Source organism: Lathamus discolor, chromosome 2 (genome assembly GCF_037157495.1).
Source record: "Lathamus discolor isolate bLatDis1 chromosome 2, bLatDis1.hap1, whole genome shotgun sequence".
Taxonomy (NCBI): Eukaryota; Metazoa; Chordata; class Aves; order Psittaciformes; family Psittacidae; genus Lathamus; species Lathamus discolor.
In genome coordinates, this window is record NC_088885.1 from 126,309,364 (window position 1) to 126,327,403 (window position 18,040).

The 18,040-nt window shown below is 41.3% G+C and overlaps 1 protein-coding gene across 3 annotated transcripts; it reads right to left on the reverse strand.

The window, feature by feature from the left end:
• Positions 1-399: 399 nt before the first annotated feature.
• On the reverse strand, positions 400-15,001 carry TRAM1 (translocation associated membrane protein 1). Of its 3 annotated transcripts, none has more exons than XM_065668423.1 (11): positions 14,699-15,001; positions 11,829-11,892; positions 11,184-11,305; positions 10,864-10,980; positions 10,175-10,233; positions 9,745-9,829; positions 6,114-6,184; positions 5,904-6,008; positions 5,355-5,498; positions 4,242-4,402; positions 400-1,040 (listed from the first exon to the last, which is right to left on the reverse strand). In XM_065668423.1, exons 1-11 carry the CDS (start codon positions 14,819-14,821, stop codon positions 967-969), a joined length of 1,125 nt encoding a protein of 374 aa, XP_065524495.1. In that variant the 5' UTR covers positions 14,822-15,001; the 3' UTR covers positions 400-966. The 3 variants fall into 3 exon arrangements, with proteins under 3 accessions (XP_065524495.1, XP_065524497.1, XP_065524496.1); XM_065668425.1 differs by lacking the exon at positions 14,699-15,001 and adding an exon at positions 13,881-14,131; XM_065668424.1 differs by lacking the exon at positions 14,699-15,001 and adding an exon at positions 13,876-14,131.
• Positions 15,002-18,040: the final 3,039 nt, after the last annotated feature.

The window sequence follows — 18,040 nt, forward strand, 5'->3', positions numbered from 1 at the left end:
TGAGAAATCAAACCATTTCCTAACAGAGGTGAAGTAAAGCAAAGCAGCTAGAATAAAGGAATGTTTCTTGTAACTCGATCCATTTATCTAACAAATTCCCTCTTCACAGAGCATTAAGATGCCTCCTAGAACAAACACAAACACCACACTGGAAGAACCTCCACCCTCTAAAATGAGACAGACAAGTTTTCAAAAAAGGTCCAATGCACACTAATTGTCCAAGATACGTACACTTTAAAGCACAGACAGGAGTTAACAGTGCTACTCAAATCAACTTTTCCTATGACCATACACGCTCCCTTCTAACGTTCAAGTGCTAAAGCTATATCTCAAAAAGGTTTTTTGCTCCTTGTACCAGATTTCCAACCAACAAACAATAAGACTCTGCAACATTTCCAATTAGTTCAGTTTTGTTTTAATGACATGGGGCAATTCTTAGAGCAGACATTGTATAGCTAATAACGACAAAATAAAGAGGTTTACTGGTGTGGTCTTGGAATCCCAATTTGAACTGTAAATTTGACTCCAGGTAATTAACTGAAAAGCCAGAGTATCTGAAAATGCATACTAAGTTTTTGCCTCAATCTTGCAATACTTCTTGAGGAACTTGGAAAAAGTGAAGTTGGTAGAACAGTATATATCACCAAGATTACAAAAACTGGAAGGAAATAATACACTGCAACAGTGATCCTCACTAAGTGAAATTATTTCATCACAATAAATGTTTAAAAAAGCATCGATGTTATTTAAAAAGTGTTGTATTCCCCTCCCACCCAAGTATTTGAAGATAAACCTTTTCCATTAGTCAAAATGGCTTTTAAAAAAAGTTTCTCAAAACAACAGCAATAATCAAACCCCATGAATTGTATTTTCTTTAATCCATAACATCTTTAGTGCTGAAGGGCCATCCATGTAAAAAGCAGATTCTTTGGGGACATTAGTCAATTAACTTAATAAAACCCAGTTTTACGATGATTTATCCTTCCTGCTACGAGGCGAGTCTGCTCCATTTGAGGTCACTGTTCCATTTATTCCATTTTCTAGAAAAAAAATAATATAACATTTTTTAAATACAATGAGAAAACTTCATATTTTATTACTTTTTTTTTTTTTTAGGTCCTATACAAATAGGACTTTAACTTCTTTTAACTTTTTCTTCTTTGTTAAAAAGAAAAACCCTCATCATTGTTAAAAACCTCATCATTATAATTCATAATTCAACACTATAGTGAAATTTTTACAAAATGCAAAATTTAAAGTTTACTATGATAAAGTCTAGTTTCCTGACATGGCCACACACTTATGTCTGTGCATTATATATACCTAGACTGAAAATAAAGACCAGCTATCATATTTTAGAAGATACTATTTTAAAACGTAAACCACTCAATCTTTATATGAAACTGTCCTTAGAAATTCTGGAGACACAGTGTACATAATACAATTCCCTGGTATAGGTCTTTACTGTTTATCCCACCCATTTAATATTTTAATTCTTCCTGAAATTGCACCCTTTCACTCACCTTTACAAGCTTTTCACACATATAGGAAACTTACATGCACACACACACATTTTTAAAAGTATATACTGTAACATACAGAATTCATTTATATTCTGATGAAGATATTTACATAGAAAAGATGGACAGAAGTAAAACACTAGTTAGATTTGAGATGAGTATGTGTATACCTAAAGACTTCAAGTACAAGACCAGGCACCTAAGAATACAGAGAATACGTGTTACCAGCTGCAACTTCTATCCCACTTCTGGGCCAACTGGAAGATCAAGAGTTTTAATCTGTTCAAGTAACACAGAGGATTTTATAGGAAATGTCTGTCCTAGAACAATGACCCACAATCTGTATATTTATAATGCACAGAACTTTCAGTAAAATGGAGAAACATGATACCACTGTGAATTGAAAGTATCCCTTTTATTCAGGGTCATCACAACCCAAGGAAGGAGATATGTTGCCCGACAGTAAATAAATGCAAAAAACAGATCTGAAGAGCAGAGTGCATAGCCAGCTATAATGCGCTGCTTAACATCTCTGCTCCAATTTATAGTAACATTCTGACTTCAAGCAGCTGCTGTGGGCTTTTTTAACTAGTTAAATTAATGTTTTCCATCTGCAGATCACCACAGAATGTGGCCAACCCACAAAAAACAACTGTTGATCTCCCTCTCTCTCCCACTCCACCCAAATGCTCCCACTTACGCAAACAAGCGACTCCAAAAAAACAACTCCAAACCCAAACCCAAAATCAGAAACATAAGAATGAGACCAGATATAGGCCCAATTAATCACATAGGAAAAGTCAAAGTCTACCCAACACGTTTGGATATTTGGTTGTAAATGACACCACCATTTTAAGCCTACATAACGTGGCCTTTGGATACTTTTCAAAAAGTTCATGTTATTCATAAATCAAGCTTACAAACAATGAGCTGGACCCAAGTCAGCTAACTGAAATCATATTTTCTTAAACAGTTAAGTCAAAACAAGTGAAAGTAAAACAAAGAACAAGAGTCAGCATGTGCCTGGATACTCCACCTACATCATCAGTAGGATTTTTCTACTGTCATTTCTTGATTTTGGCACAGGCTAAAAGTAACACATTGTGCCCTGGCTCCAAAAATCCATCCAACCTCAAAAAAAAGGCCATAAGAAAGAGAGACTGTTTTGAGCAGTTTAATTGCGTATATTACTCTTTCAAAAACACTGTCTCACTGCATCTTGTGCAAGTGTTTTGAACTGAAAACTTACAGGAATCTTCAAAACAGAGGAATCTGAAACAACACCAGCCTTTTGGATTTTAAAGTTCTTTTCTTTCCTTTTAAAATAAGCTGTAAAATTCTTCAGTCCTTAAGACAGGCATAACTCAATTATTTTGTGAATTAAACCACAATGCCCATTACATGACTTTTTCTCTATTTGTTTACCACTTTCAAGTCTCCACTGAAGCTGGGTGAAAACCAACAACTTCACCAAATTTCATGAATAGTTTAAGAAATTTTAAAAAGCTGCTACATTTTTGACTCACTGTTTAAAAACCCATTTAAGTTTATGCTTTAAAAATATTTGCCATAGAAGACTTAAATTAATTCCACAAAAAGGCAGATGCGATGAACATGAAGCTCTGATTAAACAGGACACCTACATAGGAAACTACCTTCACTCCAGTCCAACTGCATTTTCTGACAAAAACAGAAAACCCCAACACCACACAAAAGCCAAGTTGCAGCAATTACAAATCATCAAAAGGGAATACAGAAATGCTCTAAAGAAATTATTGGAATAAAAAAAACTTGGAAACCCCCCAAAACAATACTGAATTGCTCTCTGACCACAGATCTCAATTCTCAGTGCAAGTGGTCTTTACATGTTACATTCAGTGTATTAAGAAGCGACAGGCTGGCAATACATGACTGGTAGCAAAGGATTATGCTGAAATAAGTCTTAGAAATGATTTAAGCAGTTTCAGAAAAATGCACAAGTTATTCAAGCTAGCAATTAAATACACAGAAGTTTAACTGTTGCTACAACAGAAATACTGAAATGTGGGGATTGTTTTTTTAAGGGAGCACATAATTTTCCTTGGAGGAAAAAGCATTCAGCTCCTCTTTCATGTCTTTCCATAAAGAGCATGACATAATCAAGTCAAACCTTGAGTCATTAATTCATTTCCAAAGGCTTCTATACAGATTTAGAGTAGTAACTAGGTATTACCTTCCCTTAAAATTCGTGACAAAATCCTATTTTTAGTAAAAACAGTCCAGTATAAGCTTATTTATTGAATGGATCAAACCATCTCCTTGCCCTAAAACCTCAGAATTTAGTGGCAATGAGAAGCGAGCTTGGAATTCATTACAAGAAAAATTCAATAGTAATTGATTACAAGAACAGATCTAAACCTATGCCTGTTCCCCTTTTATAAGGCAATAAGCATGACACATTTTGCTTAGGTGATAAAATTATACCTAACAATAATCTCATGCTGCATTAACTACATACTAATTCCATTCACTCAGCCAATTAGAAGAGAAAATCCAAACAATTAATATATAGGGATTTTTTTATTAACCCCCCCAACAATAGCTACTAATACTGTCTCTGTAACTGAGTCATCTCAATTGCAAGTTAAACTTGAAATGTTTCTCTAGCAATTACATTAAAGAAAGCTCTCCATTACTTATGTTTTGAGAAGTCATGGCAACAGAAAAACTGAAAACACAAACCTCTTTCTTTTCTGGAGTTCTTTCCTTTAGCTGTTACAAACTTCTTTTTCACTGACTGAGGCTGAGAAGAAGAATGCTCTCTCCACCTCCGAAGCTGGAAATTAATGAACTTCCACATCATAAACGCTTGAGTCATGCAGATGGAGGCCAGCACACTGATTCTAGAAATTAAACACAGGTAAAGGTTTATCAGTAATTTTCTCTCATTCAAATACAACAAGAAAGTAGAACACCAACTCAGATAGTTTCTTGTATGTCATGAATGGCCTTTTTATTCAGGTTCCTCAAACGCATTAGAGTGATTCTGTCTAGAAAACAGGAATTTATATAAGTTCAGTTTTGCTTGGATTTTCTTTTGTGCCCTTCTGTCTCCCTACCAGTAGCATCCATTTTTCAAGCCATGCAAGAGATAGCTCATGTAGGGTGACTGGGCTTAGCACAGCTGAACAACGGTGGATACACAGTCAAAGTCTCTGCTCTCCATCATAACCAGGGAGTACTAGATTTCTTTCCTGCTTTCTCCTTTCTCAGTATTACTCTCAAGATTCCAGCTAGTAACAGCTGAAAATGGTTTAAGAGAGTTTTGCAGTTCTGAGTAGCAATTCTGCAGGGTAATGCTGACATTGTCAATGTTCTAACTTCCTTTTCTGGCTATAATCTATAAAAAGGCCAGGTGGCTGGCTGAACATTCTGCAGCACAGAGCAGGAAAAGGAGCTGTAATAATGGCAGCGAAAGAGGTAGGAACCTTGAAGGAGAACCAAAGATGCTCTGGGCATAACACCTTGACCTCTACAAATAAACTCACGGCAATTCTCTAATACATTTTACAGTAATTTCTGTCATTGGATATTCCTTTAAATTCTGGGTGATTTTCTGAAAAAAAAGACCCCCAAGCAACCAGTTACAGATTTCTCAGCTGTAGAAAGCGAATCCTTCAATCATTTCACTGTGCTTTACAAACTGTTACATAAGCTATTCCTATCAATCCCATCAGTTGCATGAAAACACCTAACCTAATTCAGAATTACTACCATTAATACCATATCACTCACATTGTGTATTTAACACAGGTTTACAGCTCCTGCTTAAGAACCATTCTAAGTTTACTTTACCTAACAGCCAGGATATTAAAGTTTCCAGTACTGAAATTCAGCTGCTGATCTTCTGCTCTTGCCAGTCCAAAGCCAAAAGTGAGGACTGAAAGAATCAAGGTGAGAAGCCTTCCCAAAACAAAAAGAACTGCCCACAGTGAAAATCTACAAAGAAAAACATCAAAACCACTAAATGAATTTTCCATTCACAAGTACTGACAATACAAATATTTACTCTTCACCACATTAATTTGTTTGAGATTTAAGAACTTATCTAAACACTTTCCAATACTATTGGAACATAAGCACGTTATTAGCATGGCTATATTAGCAACCTATGTTGGTCCTTTCTCTACCAATCTTTATTTTTTGTTTTTTAAAGTATTAGTATATAGTGTAAGGTTTCATTTCATTTCATACCACTACTAACATTTACTTAAATAGTATGTAGAACTGTCGCCTCTAAGCAAACGCTGTTTGAACTTCATTGTAATTTTGGTTTTGGTTTAGTTAAATGCACAGGGCTTTGAGACAGAAATTATACTAATTTAGAAGATAAAGGCTACTTACCCTTTCTGGTATTTTTCATCACTAAAGTAAAAAAGACGGGATATGTGGAAAAGAAATTCAACGAAGTAATGCAGTACCAGAAGAACAAGTCCAAGGTGGGTCAGACTATCAAAACAAATAAAACAAGCATTCAGATGTTTTGTTAGTTCAGATGTTTTGTTAGATGTTTAAGACAGAAAATGAAGCCAACACAATTTACAATTTACGTACTTGAGGAGATAGGCTCCAGCAATATGAAAGAGATAAAGGCCAATGTAGACAATCTGACGAAAGATATCTTCCTATTAGGAAAAAAGAAAGTAATTACGCACTATACACAATGTTACACATTATTACACAATGCTATACAATATCACAAACTTGGAAATTCTTCCTGGTTTATCAGCTACCTTAACGTGGCTTGTTTGGTACTGAATTACTCAGCCTAAATAATTCCACATATATAACTTATCGCTTATTTACCAGTAATATTTGGTATCTTACACTTGTGCTGCTGTGAGCAAATGCAACAAACATGAAAAAGATGCTTTTTAAAAGGGCCTGGTTTTATTTGATATGACTACTGTGAATTTGTACTGGCTATTACAGTATTGATTTGGTATGTATTATTGCATCATAACTTCCTACAGTTCTGCATGTTTGTGACCCATGGGATTCATGAAGTTGCTACAGAAACAAAGTAACAGTCTATGAACCCAAAATGAACAGGTTTCCAAGTGCTGACATCCATTTTAAAAATCCAAGCTCTTTCAAGATTCTGACAGACTGCTGCTGGCAAATACAGAGAATAATGTTATTAACCAGTCATGATAAGCCACATGGTCACACCTCAAGCTAGGTTTTATATGTGTTATTCATTATATTGAACACTTCACAGAAAATGAAATAAGAAAGAGACATGAATTCAAGTGTAGAGACACAGCACACTGAAAGCAGAAGGTGCCATCTGTGAACAGAAGAATCACTAAAATAAGCTAGACCACGGTACAAATCTGTCTTGAAGTGGTATGCAGAGTACATTCAGTAGTGCTTAAGAAACTCCTGCTTTTTAGAAAGATTCCCTAAACTTCAAGCAAGGGGCTTCAGCTTTATCTTGCATGCATGTAATTATTTTCTTTTCTTAAAAATGCTTAAAAATTTACTCTTGTAAGATCTATGCTATGTTATGCAATATCCCATCTCAAAGCCAACAAAAGCACAGAATTAAACACTCATCACAGCAGCACACAACACACACATGAAGAGCAAGAAAACAGATAGAGACCTAACTGTAAATTATCTGAAAGAAAACAAAAAGAGAGTTCTTTCAGACAAACCGGAGAACAGCCAGTACAAATGCTCAGCTTCTCCAAGTACTACCAGGATGAGCCTTTTGCACTTTATTTTCAGAACTGAGGTAACATTTAAACAGCGCATTCTGCACACTTAGACAAGCTGTCAGACTGAAGGCCTCCTGGAACAATGCAGGTGGAGGCATACACTGCTATACAAAAAGCCAAATTAATAACTTTTTTCTTGTCCACATCAGCAGTACAGAAAACTAGACTCAAGTGAAGGAAGCGAGTTCCTTCAAGAGAAGGAATAAGTCACAAAAGCCAAGATGGCAGAGGTTAAATTGTGGTGAAAGAAATATCAACGATGAACTTGCTAAAATAAATAATGCAGAAGTCAAGAGGCCAAAATTCCAAGCAGTGACCCAGCAAAACACTACTATTCAATAGCGCACTCTGCCACTTGCAACAGCTGTCTTGAATTTATGTTAAAAAAAACCTTCCACACTTGGATATTAATTTAAATTTCAAGGATATCACTCGCACAATATGCAATATCGTATATCTGCAAAACATCAGCATTTCTAGTGTGTTTGATCAGCCTGAAAACAAGACACCTCATTGCTATCTTCCCAAGCCTCTTCCATGCTCTTGAACAAAGACTTATGGTTACATAACACGTCTATTTCATTTTCTTCAATAAAGCAGAACTCTGGCAACAGAGATGCAGTCTAGTTACAGCAACAACAGTCACAGAATGGTTTTAGTTGGAAGGGACCTTTAAAAACCATCTAGTTCCAACCCCTACTGCCATGCGGCAGGGACACCTTCCACTAGACCAGGTTGTTGAAAGCCCAACCTGGCCTTGAACACTTCTGGAATGGGGCATCTCAGCTTCTCAGGGCAACCTGTGTCAGCACCTCACCACCCTCATAAAGAATTTCTTCCCAGTATCTAATCTAAATCAATCCTCTTTCAGATTAAAATCATTATCCCTTGTCCTGTCAATACAGGCCCTGGTAAACAGCCTTTCTCCATCTTTTTTATAAGCCCATTTCAAATACTAAAAGGCCACAAAAAGGTCTCCCTGGAGACAACTCTCTTCCAGGCTGAACAACCCCAACTCTCTCAGCCTTTCTTCAGAGAAAGGTGCTCCAGCCCTCTGATCATCTTCGTGGCCCTCCTCTGGACCCGCTCAAACAGATTCATACATTTCCTGTGGTGGGGACCCCAGAGCTGGACACAGTACTCCACGCGAGTTCCCACCAGGGTGGAGTACAGGCAGAGAAACACCTCTTTCAACCTGCTGGCCACGCTTTCCATTCATTCCCAACCTGTCTGGATGCTAGGGATTCCCATGACCTACGTGCAGGACCTTGAACATGGCCTCACAGAACTCCACGAGGTTCACACGGACCCAGTCCTCACACCTGTCATGATCCCTTGGGATCACATCCCTTTCCTCAAGGAAATCAACTGCACCATTCAGCTTGGTGTCCATCTGCAAACTTGCTGAGAATGCACGTAAATCCCACTGCCTACTTCACTGACGCAGATAAACAAAACCAGTACTGCTCCCAATACAGACCCTTGAAGAACATCACTCAGTACTGGTTTCCACTTGGACGTTGAGCCACTGACTGTAACTCTTTGGAAGCACCCATCCAGCCAATTCCTTACCCATCTAATAGTCCACCCACAAAATTCATCTCTCCAATTTAAAGGTACAAATGCTGTTGGAAACCGTATCAAAAGCCTTAACAGAAGTTCAGGTATATGACATTAGCAGCTGTTCCCTCATCCACTAATGCAGTCACTCTACCATAGAAGGCCACTAAATTAGTCAAGATTTGCCTTTGCTGAAGCCATGTTAAAAGTTTTAATGTAACATGTTTTAAAAGGAAACTGCATATGTAAAATGAGCCTGAACAAAAGCATGCAAAAAAGCTACTTAAATTGATCCAGGAACACAAAAAGTGTGCTACAAGAAAACCTCCAGCAAACTCAGTGTTCTGAAAACCCTAACAAGAGAAAACCCTTAGGGGGAAAAGGATGCTTTTAAAAACTGAGCTCTGAAAAAGTTTCTATACATAACTAACCAGAACTTCTGCTGCAGACAGTGGTATTTAAATCAAATCCCAGAGTTTAGTATTCCTTGTACTTAAGAAATCATTCACTGCTTATATTCTACACCTGTATTATGATTCATTACGCAACTGAGATTTCAATGAGACTATTGAGACTACTAATTACAAGAAACAAAGAGTTTGGAAAGAAAATCTCAGATTGATTTTTCAAGGCAAAATTCTTTTAGTAGATGAGAAATATTTGCACAACAGATACATAGCAATTTTACTGCTATTGTAAATACAGGATTTAACTTAGAAATAACTACTTTCTCAGAGACATTTCAGCACCCAGAATTCCATCAGGAAAAGTGGGTAGCACAAGAAAGAACAAGGTAAGAAATCTAGGCTAACACGTTACTCTAGAAGTGCAAAAGAAATTCACTATTCTACTATTTTAACTTGCTTGCTTTGGAGTTCTTTCGATTTCCATTTTAAACTTACTTTTTTAGTTTTCTGGAAATACAGTTCTGGAAAAGCATGAAACCAGTATGCCAACTGTAAGATGTAGAAAAACTTCATTTGAAACCTGTACAATATAGGAAGAATTAAAGAATATTACTTTTTATTAATGAACTTGAAACATTTCAGAAACTTGCTAGTGAATACATTTAATCACTGTCTCTAAAGAAAGAAAAATGCCAACCAACTAAAAAGTAAGATTTTGGGGTTTTTTAAAACAGAAACATTTAACAGAAAGAGAACTCTGCAGCTACAAACTGACAATCAATTTCCTCCATAAATATGAGCAAAAATACATTAACGACTAATACAGTTTTACAGACTACTTATTGCATATGAATTGTACATGATACACCCTAAGTTTAAAATACTCCCTCCTCTTCCCAACAATCCTCTAAGGAAGACGTCTTACGGAATCAGAGTGTGTGGATAGTCCCTCCACAGAGAGGTTGGATCTGATATATAATTCTCCTAAAAGACAACAAACAATAAAACCAATAAACCCTCAAAGATGTTACTTCCTAGTCAGGAATAATGAATGAGGTGGTTATTTCAGCATCACTATAGCCATAATTCTTCCCTTGTAAACTGCTGACCAGCTTGGAGCTTAGCTAAGAGAAAGAAAGTTTTAATGGAGTCATTATGTTAAAGGCAAAAAAACGCTTTTTTGAAACTAAGCTCATACACATGCAGCCACCAGCAAAGAGCCCATCATCTGAAAGCACATTCACCTGAGCCTACAGCAGTCTGTTCACACACCCATTCCCTAGGCTGCCAAAATGCTACACATGATGCTTTTCTTACATTTATTTTACACTAATAAGCCAACACAGAAAAAAATACACAGTATGAGGTATCATAATGAGGTTTAAAAACCTTTAGCTTATTCAGTCAACAGTAAATCAATTCAGACAGAGCAACAGTAACACTACTGGACTCCATACTCAGTTCAGTAGGACTACAACCTACAGAATCCCTAAACTTGTTCCTGCTTTAATATTAAATCCAGCTAAACCAGCAAAATAAGCCAAAAAGTTATTTATTGCCATTAAGTGCAGTTTCTGAAATCTTGTAATACATCAGAAGAGAAAACATACTTACGGAGACAAGAATACTTGTTCCCCAAACACAGGAGAATAGGTAGAATGCACTAAGTTGCCCAGACTCATTGAACTTGCTATGCTTCGTTTTTGAAAAGTGCATTTTCCTGTTAATTTTCTGAAATGAAAGCCCATTGTTATTTATGTGCTGTAGTACTAAACATCTATCTGCCAACTGCACTAGAACATCTGAAAGTTCCAATGCATGTTATAACAGTTAAAAAGCTTTAATGTAAAAGTTTACTTTTAAGTTAATAGTCTTAAAATCTGATTAAAACCTGACAATTATCTTCATGAAACGAATTAATATTTTGTACTTACATCCAGAACGTACTCCTGAATTATAGCATGTATGATTATTGCTACAAGCATGTAAAAGAAAATCGTAGCCAAGTCTTTGATGCCATAGTGATAGAGAGAGATTGTTTCTGCAGATTGTTCTTCTAAAAGGCAAACAAAATTAACTGTTAGACACCAATACAGTTTAATAGCTAATAAGCTTTTTCTCAAAGTGAAGCCTTTCAGATGTAGTCTGCAATCAGCTGAACAAACGTTAAGTCAATCTACCATCATGAGCTAGGTCAGTAGATTGTTTACAGTCATCTTCTGCATCACATCACAAACTAAATTTGATTCTGAAAGATATACTATAAAAATTAAAACTTAAGTGCACTTAGGAAGCTTACCCAAATGCACTGGAAGGGGACAATAAAATTATGTTAAACTATCATGCTGCTTTGACTAGCAAAGATCGTCACTCACAAAATCAGAGTAAGAGTCAGATGGTGTTTTAGCACTAATGATGGATCCAGCAGAACAGAAACATCGTCCCTAACCTGATTAATTAAAATGAAGTTTTACTAAAAATAAAGTCCTTGAAAATTGCTTATTATCTATTCAAATTGACAGATTCACTTACCCTCAGTCTAGAAAGTACAGCATACTAACCTCCTGCAAGATACATACCTGTGGCAGGAATGGTAACATTATATTGAAGTGTAACAAAAATGACAGCTGCTTTTGCTGTAAACTGAAAGAGAAAAAAAAAAACACAAAACAACAAAAACAGAAGTGCTATAAAGTTTCAGTTTCATGTAGTTTACTTCAGTGAAAACACTTGCCCATAGTTTTAGCACCCTTCCCCAGCATGTTTGTCCCCTCCCACTAAACTGATCAACTCACCACACCATTTCACCCCGCTTTCCAAAGGCAGAACACATTGCATGATTTCTGGGTATTCTGTAAGCAAACCTATAATCTCTTGAATGAAATACCCTTAAAATGTTATTTACAAGTCTTTTCTACAACATTAAAACAAATCCACATGCTGCAATTTTTTTCTCCAGTCCATACTGTATCATTACATTGACAGAATGTACAATACCATGTAATCCCTAGACCATGATGCATGCAGCAGCAGCTGAGAATAAACCTCATTTAAAATTACTTTCTAATTTGACAAAATTTAAGGTCAATATCATATTTATAAATCTGTGGGTGATTTGGAAAACATGGGCAGGAAAGGAGAAAAGGCATATAGAAGGGAGAACCATTTCCGGCCAGCAGCATACTGGCTCAATACAACTAGCATTCTTTTGACCCTGGGGATCCTTTGGCAAGGAGTGTAGAACAGAATAAATGAGATTTAGTAGTGGTATTACCCCTTTATGATGAACAGTAACAAAAAGCAGAATGGATAAAAGTGGGGAGAGTTTGTTTTATAGGCCTTTTTTTGGTGGGGGGGCAGGGGGGAGAAAGAGGTGGGGTGGTGATACTATAAAAACATCAATAAATAGCCAGGAGCACAAGTTCTTTATATGAACTGATTTTCAACATTAACACATCTTCATTGAATCTACATGTCTTAACAGAAAGGGAAAAATAGCCAGGCTTTGCAATATTTATGATGATTGTTTCTCATTTCTGTAAAAACCTAGCCTCCTTGTTGATTTACAGGACTAACAAAAGCTTCTTTATGAATCTTAGAAGGATACTTAGAGTATCTAAAGTGATGATTAGGTTACTTCCACTACATTCACAAGAAATAAGATTTGTTCTTAGAACTAGTGGTGTGTAAAAAAATCCTAGATTTTCTAGGAATCTCTGAATACACAGTGGACTGTTCACTCCATATAACTTCAGGGAATCCAACTAGTTTGCCTGATTTAGTGAAGTTACCTAGGGCTTCCTATTCATCAAGAGAGCTTTCAGAGGACAATTCAAAGCTGTAGTCAACTCAGAATTGACCTTTGAAGGCTTTGCCAGCTACTCACAGTCCCAGTTCAGAGTCAGGGAGTATGAACACCTTACCATATGAACATGAACCACAGCAGGTGATTTCCAAGACTTATGTCAATACATCTAAAAATAGTAACGACCTTCTAAGCCATACCATATCTGTACCAACAAAGGCATATGGCCATTCAGTGCTGGGATTAAAAAACCCTGGAAACAAAAGACTTCCATTCATCCCAAAACCCTCCAACCTCACCAGTAATACTGCAATACAGTAAATTAGAAACAAACATAAAAGGTAACGGTTTAGGCCCATCTCTTTCACCTCAATCCCCAGAAAACCACCTTGGCGGTTTTTAATAGTAGACCCAAACATAAGAGCTTTCTTGGTCCACTCTGTTCTTCCTTTCCATGTATATATTTCTTTTCTTAACTCCACTGGCCTCTAGTGCTGAGCAGCTGAATAAAATTATTCTGAAAACTAACCATATAATAAAAAGGCACACAACTCTAAACAAACGGCTAAAACACCCCAAAGCCAGAAACATTCAGCCAACAAAAATGGGAGTGTCTAACAAGACACCACTGAGAACATTTTGGAAGTCACACAGTTAAACCGGCTTTTCGGTTCTCTCGAGAGAACGAGAAGAGCCAAAATACACGCTTTAGGTCACTGCATGGGGGCACAAGGAGAGCGCCTGGCCTGCGAGCGCGCCCAGCACCGGAGCGGTCAGGCCCAAGGGGCCGAGAGGAGAGCTCCCTTCCACCGCTGTCACACCTGACCTCAGGCGGCCCCCTCCGACGGGGCGAGGGAAGAGAGGCTCAGTTCCATGCCACCCGAGGCGCTCGGAACGACCTCCTGAGGGCTAACAGCTCCTCGCACCGCGCTTAGCGCCGGGCGCCGACGCGGGCCGGGGGCTGTACGACGGCGGCGGCGGACCCGCCAGCCCCCCTGCGCAGCGGCTGACGCACACGTCATGGCCCGCTCCCGCCGCGCGGCCTGACGGGAGCCGTAGTGCCGGCGGCGCCGCGCACACAAAGCGCGGGGATCGCCCGCCGCACTGGGCCTCGCCCCCCCGCCCCGCACACTCCTCCCTCGGCCGCCGCGCTCCGGCTGCCACGTAACCCCGCCGCCAGCAGGAACTCCCCCCGCCGCCGCCGCGGCAGGAAGCACGCCGCCCCGCTCCCCGTCCCTCACGGCGGTGCCGCGCTGCGGGGTGGGGGATTAAGGGACATGGCCTCCCCTCACCGGCGGCGAGTGGATCGGAGAGCCAAGTCCTGGCGGCAGCCATGGGCTGCGCCTCTCCGGGGAAGAGGGGCGGTCCCGGGGGGGCCGGGCCCGGCGAAGAGAGGGTAAGCGGCGGAGACGGCGCCGGTGCTAGCTCCTCTGGCCGTGCGGCGGGGCTGAGGTCGGCTGCTCTCGCCGTGCACAAGCGGGGGCCGGGCCGGGCTGGCGGGCAGGTACACCGGGAGGCACCCGCGCTGATGGAGGACAACCACAGCGACCTGCCACCCGCCCTCCCCGCCCAGCACCGAGAGCCTCCGGCGGAGGGGGAAAAGCGGGACGAACACCCGGGGCGGGGTCGCCGGTGCCGCCTCACCTCGAACATGAGCCCGAGCAGGAAGATCACGGCCACGAAGGACACGATGTCCGCATGGTTCTGCACGATGAACTCGTGGCTCAGCACCGGCGGGTTCTTGTTGCTCTTTTTGCGGATCGCCATGGCGGGCAGGGAGCTGGGCGCCGCCGCCGCCTCCCCGCTGCCAGCACAGCTCCTCTCGCCGCGGCCAGGAAGAGGCGGAGGGGGAGGAGGCGGCCGCGCAGCCGAGGAATGGCAGCGGGGAATGGCAGCCGCCGCCGCGCCGTTTCGCCTCGCTCCACCCCGCCCCTCCGCCAGCAGCGCCCCTGCCGGCCGGCGGTGGGCCTCCCCCCAGCCCGCCCGCCCGACCCCGGGGCGGGGCGGGGCAGCGCCCGGCACTTCAAACCCGCCAACGGCGGGCGCTGGGCGCCTCCCCGCCCCCGGGAGGCCCGGGCAGCGGTGGTGCTGCTGTCACTGGCTGCTTGCTGGCCTGGAGCCTGCGTAGGGCGCTGCTCCGGCTTGCTTCTGCCGCTGAGGCCGCGGCGACAGAAAATGGCCGGGAGTCCCGCCGCGGTGGCGGAGGATGTAGCCGCGCCTCGGAGCAAGCGGGGCCTTCACCCTCCCAGAAAGCGGCCGGTCAGAGCAGGGCCGGGCTCCGCTCCAAGCCCCCGGCACCCCGCGCCGTGCGGGTTCACGTTGGATCAGCTGCCGGCCCCCAGGTGCTGGCTAAGCTTCGCTGCCGGCCGAGCGGCTGGGCCCTCGAAGTCCGGCACAGGGAGGCCGCGCTTGCTATGGTGAGGGCCGAGGTGCAGCCGCAAGACACCACAGCCTCCCTGCGCTGGCGCCTGCTCCCGTTTCCCCGCCAGGAATAACCTGCGTTATCTGAGTAGCAGAAACGAGGACTGCAATGACAAGAAAGCCAGAAGGGAAGCAAAGCTAGCCTGGAGGTAGAGCAGGAAGAGAGATCAAAAGGGAGGCTAGATGCGGGTTAAAAAAACTACCCAGTGCCAGAGAAGGGTGTTGCCGGGTTAAAACACGAATGAAGAGGTTTGAGAAATTGACACTGGTGTGCTGAACTGAACTAAGTTCCCCCAAATAAATGCCGCTTTTATTTATTCGGTGTTCTGGCTGCAGGTGCAGTGCATATATATTGAAGAAAGATCAAGAACAGGAGTAATTTGTGGCTGAAGTTTAGCATTGTCAGGACAGCTTTTGCTGCCAGTAGCTAATAAATACAGGGTAAGAGATTAAGATGCAGCTGTTGGCATTGCCTTGCCGGAACTGAGAGTGTGTGCCAAACACATCATATGAACTGTTCTTAATAGGTTGGTTTCTTCATACTGTATGGAGCAGTGAGGACTCGTGGAGCAGACTGGCTGGTGTATGACCAGGTTTTTCCAACTATGAGACACCTTTATCAGCTGTGAAGGTACTGAGAGGTTTTGTATGAATTTATTAAATCAGGAGACAGGGAAACTTGGTATCTAGAGGTGTTCTGGGGTATTTAAAAATACAGAGAAGGCCACAGAAATTTTCCCCCTCACAGCTGGAGATTTTTTTTTTCAATATAAAATAAAGGTTTAAGCAGGACTAGTATTCAAATCTAAGTCCAAAGATGCTTTGTGTCCTAGATCATTGCCTGGTGCGCTGGTTTTGGCTGGGGTAATTTTCTTAATAGTAGCTGGTATGGGGCTAGGTTTTGGATTTGTTCTGAAAGCTGTTGGTAACACAGTTACTGCTGAGCAGTGCTTACACAGAGCCAAAGCTTTTTCTGTGCCTCACACCACCCCACCAGTGAGTAGGCTGGGGATGCACAAGGAGTTGGTGAGGGGACACAGCTGGGACAGCTGACTGACCCAAGGGGTGTCCCATAGCATATAACACCATATGGTGTCATGCTCAGCACATAGAGGGGGAAGACAGAGGAAAGGGGGAATGTTTGGAGGTATGGTGTTTGTACTCCCAAGTAACCATTATGTGTGATGGAGCCTTGATTTCCTGGAGATGCTGAATGCCTGCCTCTGATGGGAAGTAGTGAATGAATTCCTTGTTTTCTTTGCTTGGTTCATATCTTTTGCTTTACCTATTGAACTGTCTTTATCTCAACCCACAAGTTTTCTTGGTTTTCACTTCTCTCCATCCCAACCCAGGGGGAGTGAGTGAGGGGCTGCGTGCAGCTTAGTGGCTGCCTGGGGTTAAACTATGACACCTGGCCACGGCAGTTATTTGTAACCTTAAAAAAAAAAAAAAAATCAGCAATAACACTGTAAAAGCACATCCAATTGCCTACCATATAGTCATGGATGTAACATATCTCACCTGTGAAGTATATTGGGATGGGATAAAAATTAGAATCTCTTTTGTAGTGTAGTCTTGCATCTATGTCCCACCTCAGCCTTAAAAGAAATCAGGTCACCTCATCTCCACAGAATACAACAAATAGGACTGAACTGGGACAAGGCATCTTTTCCCTAAGCTATAATCAGCACGTACTTCATTTAAGTGCCTGGCTAAGACTCCTCTCATAGAAGCACAGAGTATTGTTTTCAACCTGGTTTTGTGTTTGTCCTGATGGTACACTATAAGCTGCTATACTGAAATGGAAAACAAGGCAACCTGTTGCCTCATCTGAACAGTTTCCAAACCTGTTTATTGGAGTTCCCTCTTCAGCCACACAATGGTTCTTCTGGGTCCTTAGGCAAAGCAAGATGATCTAAAACACCAGAGACCATCAGCCATCAGTGGGTTGCCAGTGGGTTGCTGGTCTGCATTTACTAGGTTCCTTTCCAGACACCTGTATTTTGACACAGTAGGCCTCCAAATGATTGTTTGAATGGGGAAAGCTTTTGACATCTTCTCACAGAAGCCACCTATGCCTCCCTACTACCAAAACCTTGCTATGTAACCCCAATACACCATTTCAGGGGACAAGAGTATGGAGGATTTGGTAGGAGGCATATTACTGTCCCCACAGTAACAGACACAGAGTTCCCTGCCTATATGGGAACCTTTCCTGAATCCAGTAGTCACCAAACATGCTTAAGAGACATAATCGCGAATGACATTTTAAACAAAGTGTAAATAAGCAAGCTAGCAAGAAACAACAGAAAATCTGAAAAGGTTGTAACTACCATCAAACCTTTTTCTTAGCTCTTAAACCTGGGGTCCTGGTGGACACAGGCTCATTAGAAGTGAACAGTGTGCAGCTGTGGCAAAGAAAGCCAACAGGATGCTGGGTTACATCAACAAGGGCATCCCCAGCAGAGATATAGGTGTCATTATTGCACTCTACTTAGCGCCTGTCAGGCTACACCTGGAATACTGTGTTATTTTGGTCCCCACTCTACAAAAAAGATATGGACA

What these genes read in the sequence shown, in the direction of transcription:
- TRAM1 (XM_065668423.1), bottom strand. Translation starts at nt 14,821, where the DNA reads ATGGCGATCCGCAAAAAGAGCAACAAGAACCCGCCGGTGCTGAGCCAC. An exon ending in TGTTACCATTCCTGCCACAG is followed by an intron (nt 11,306 to 11,828) that starts GTATGTATCTTG and finishes TTTGCCTTTTAG; the next exon opens with AAGAACAATCTGCAGAAACA. An exon ending in GAACAAGTATTCTTGTCTCC is followed by an intron (nt 10,234 to 10,863) that starts GTAAGTATGTTT and finishes GTTGTCTTTTAG; the next exon opens with GAGAATTATATATCAGATCC.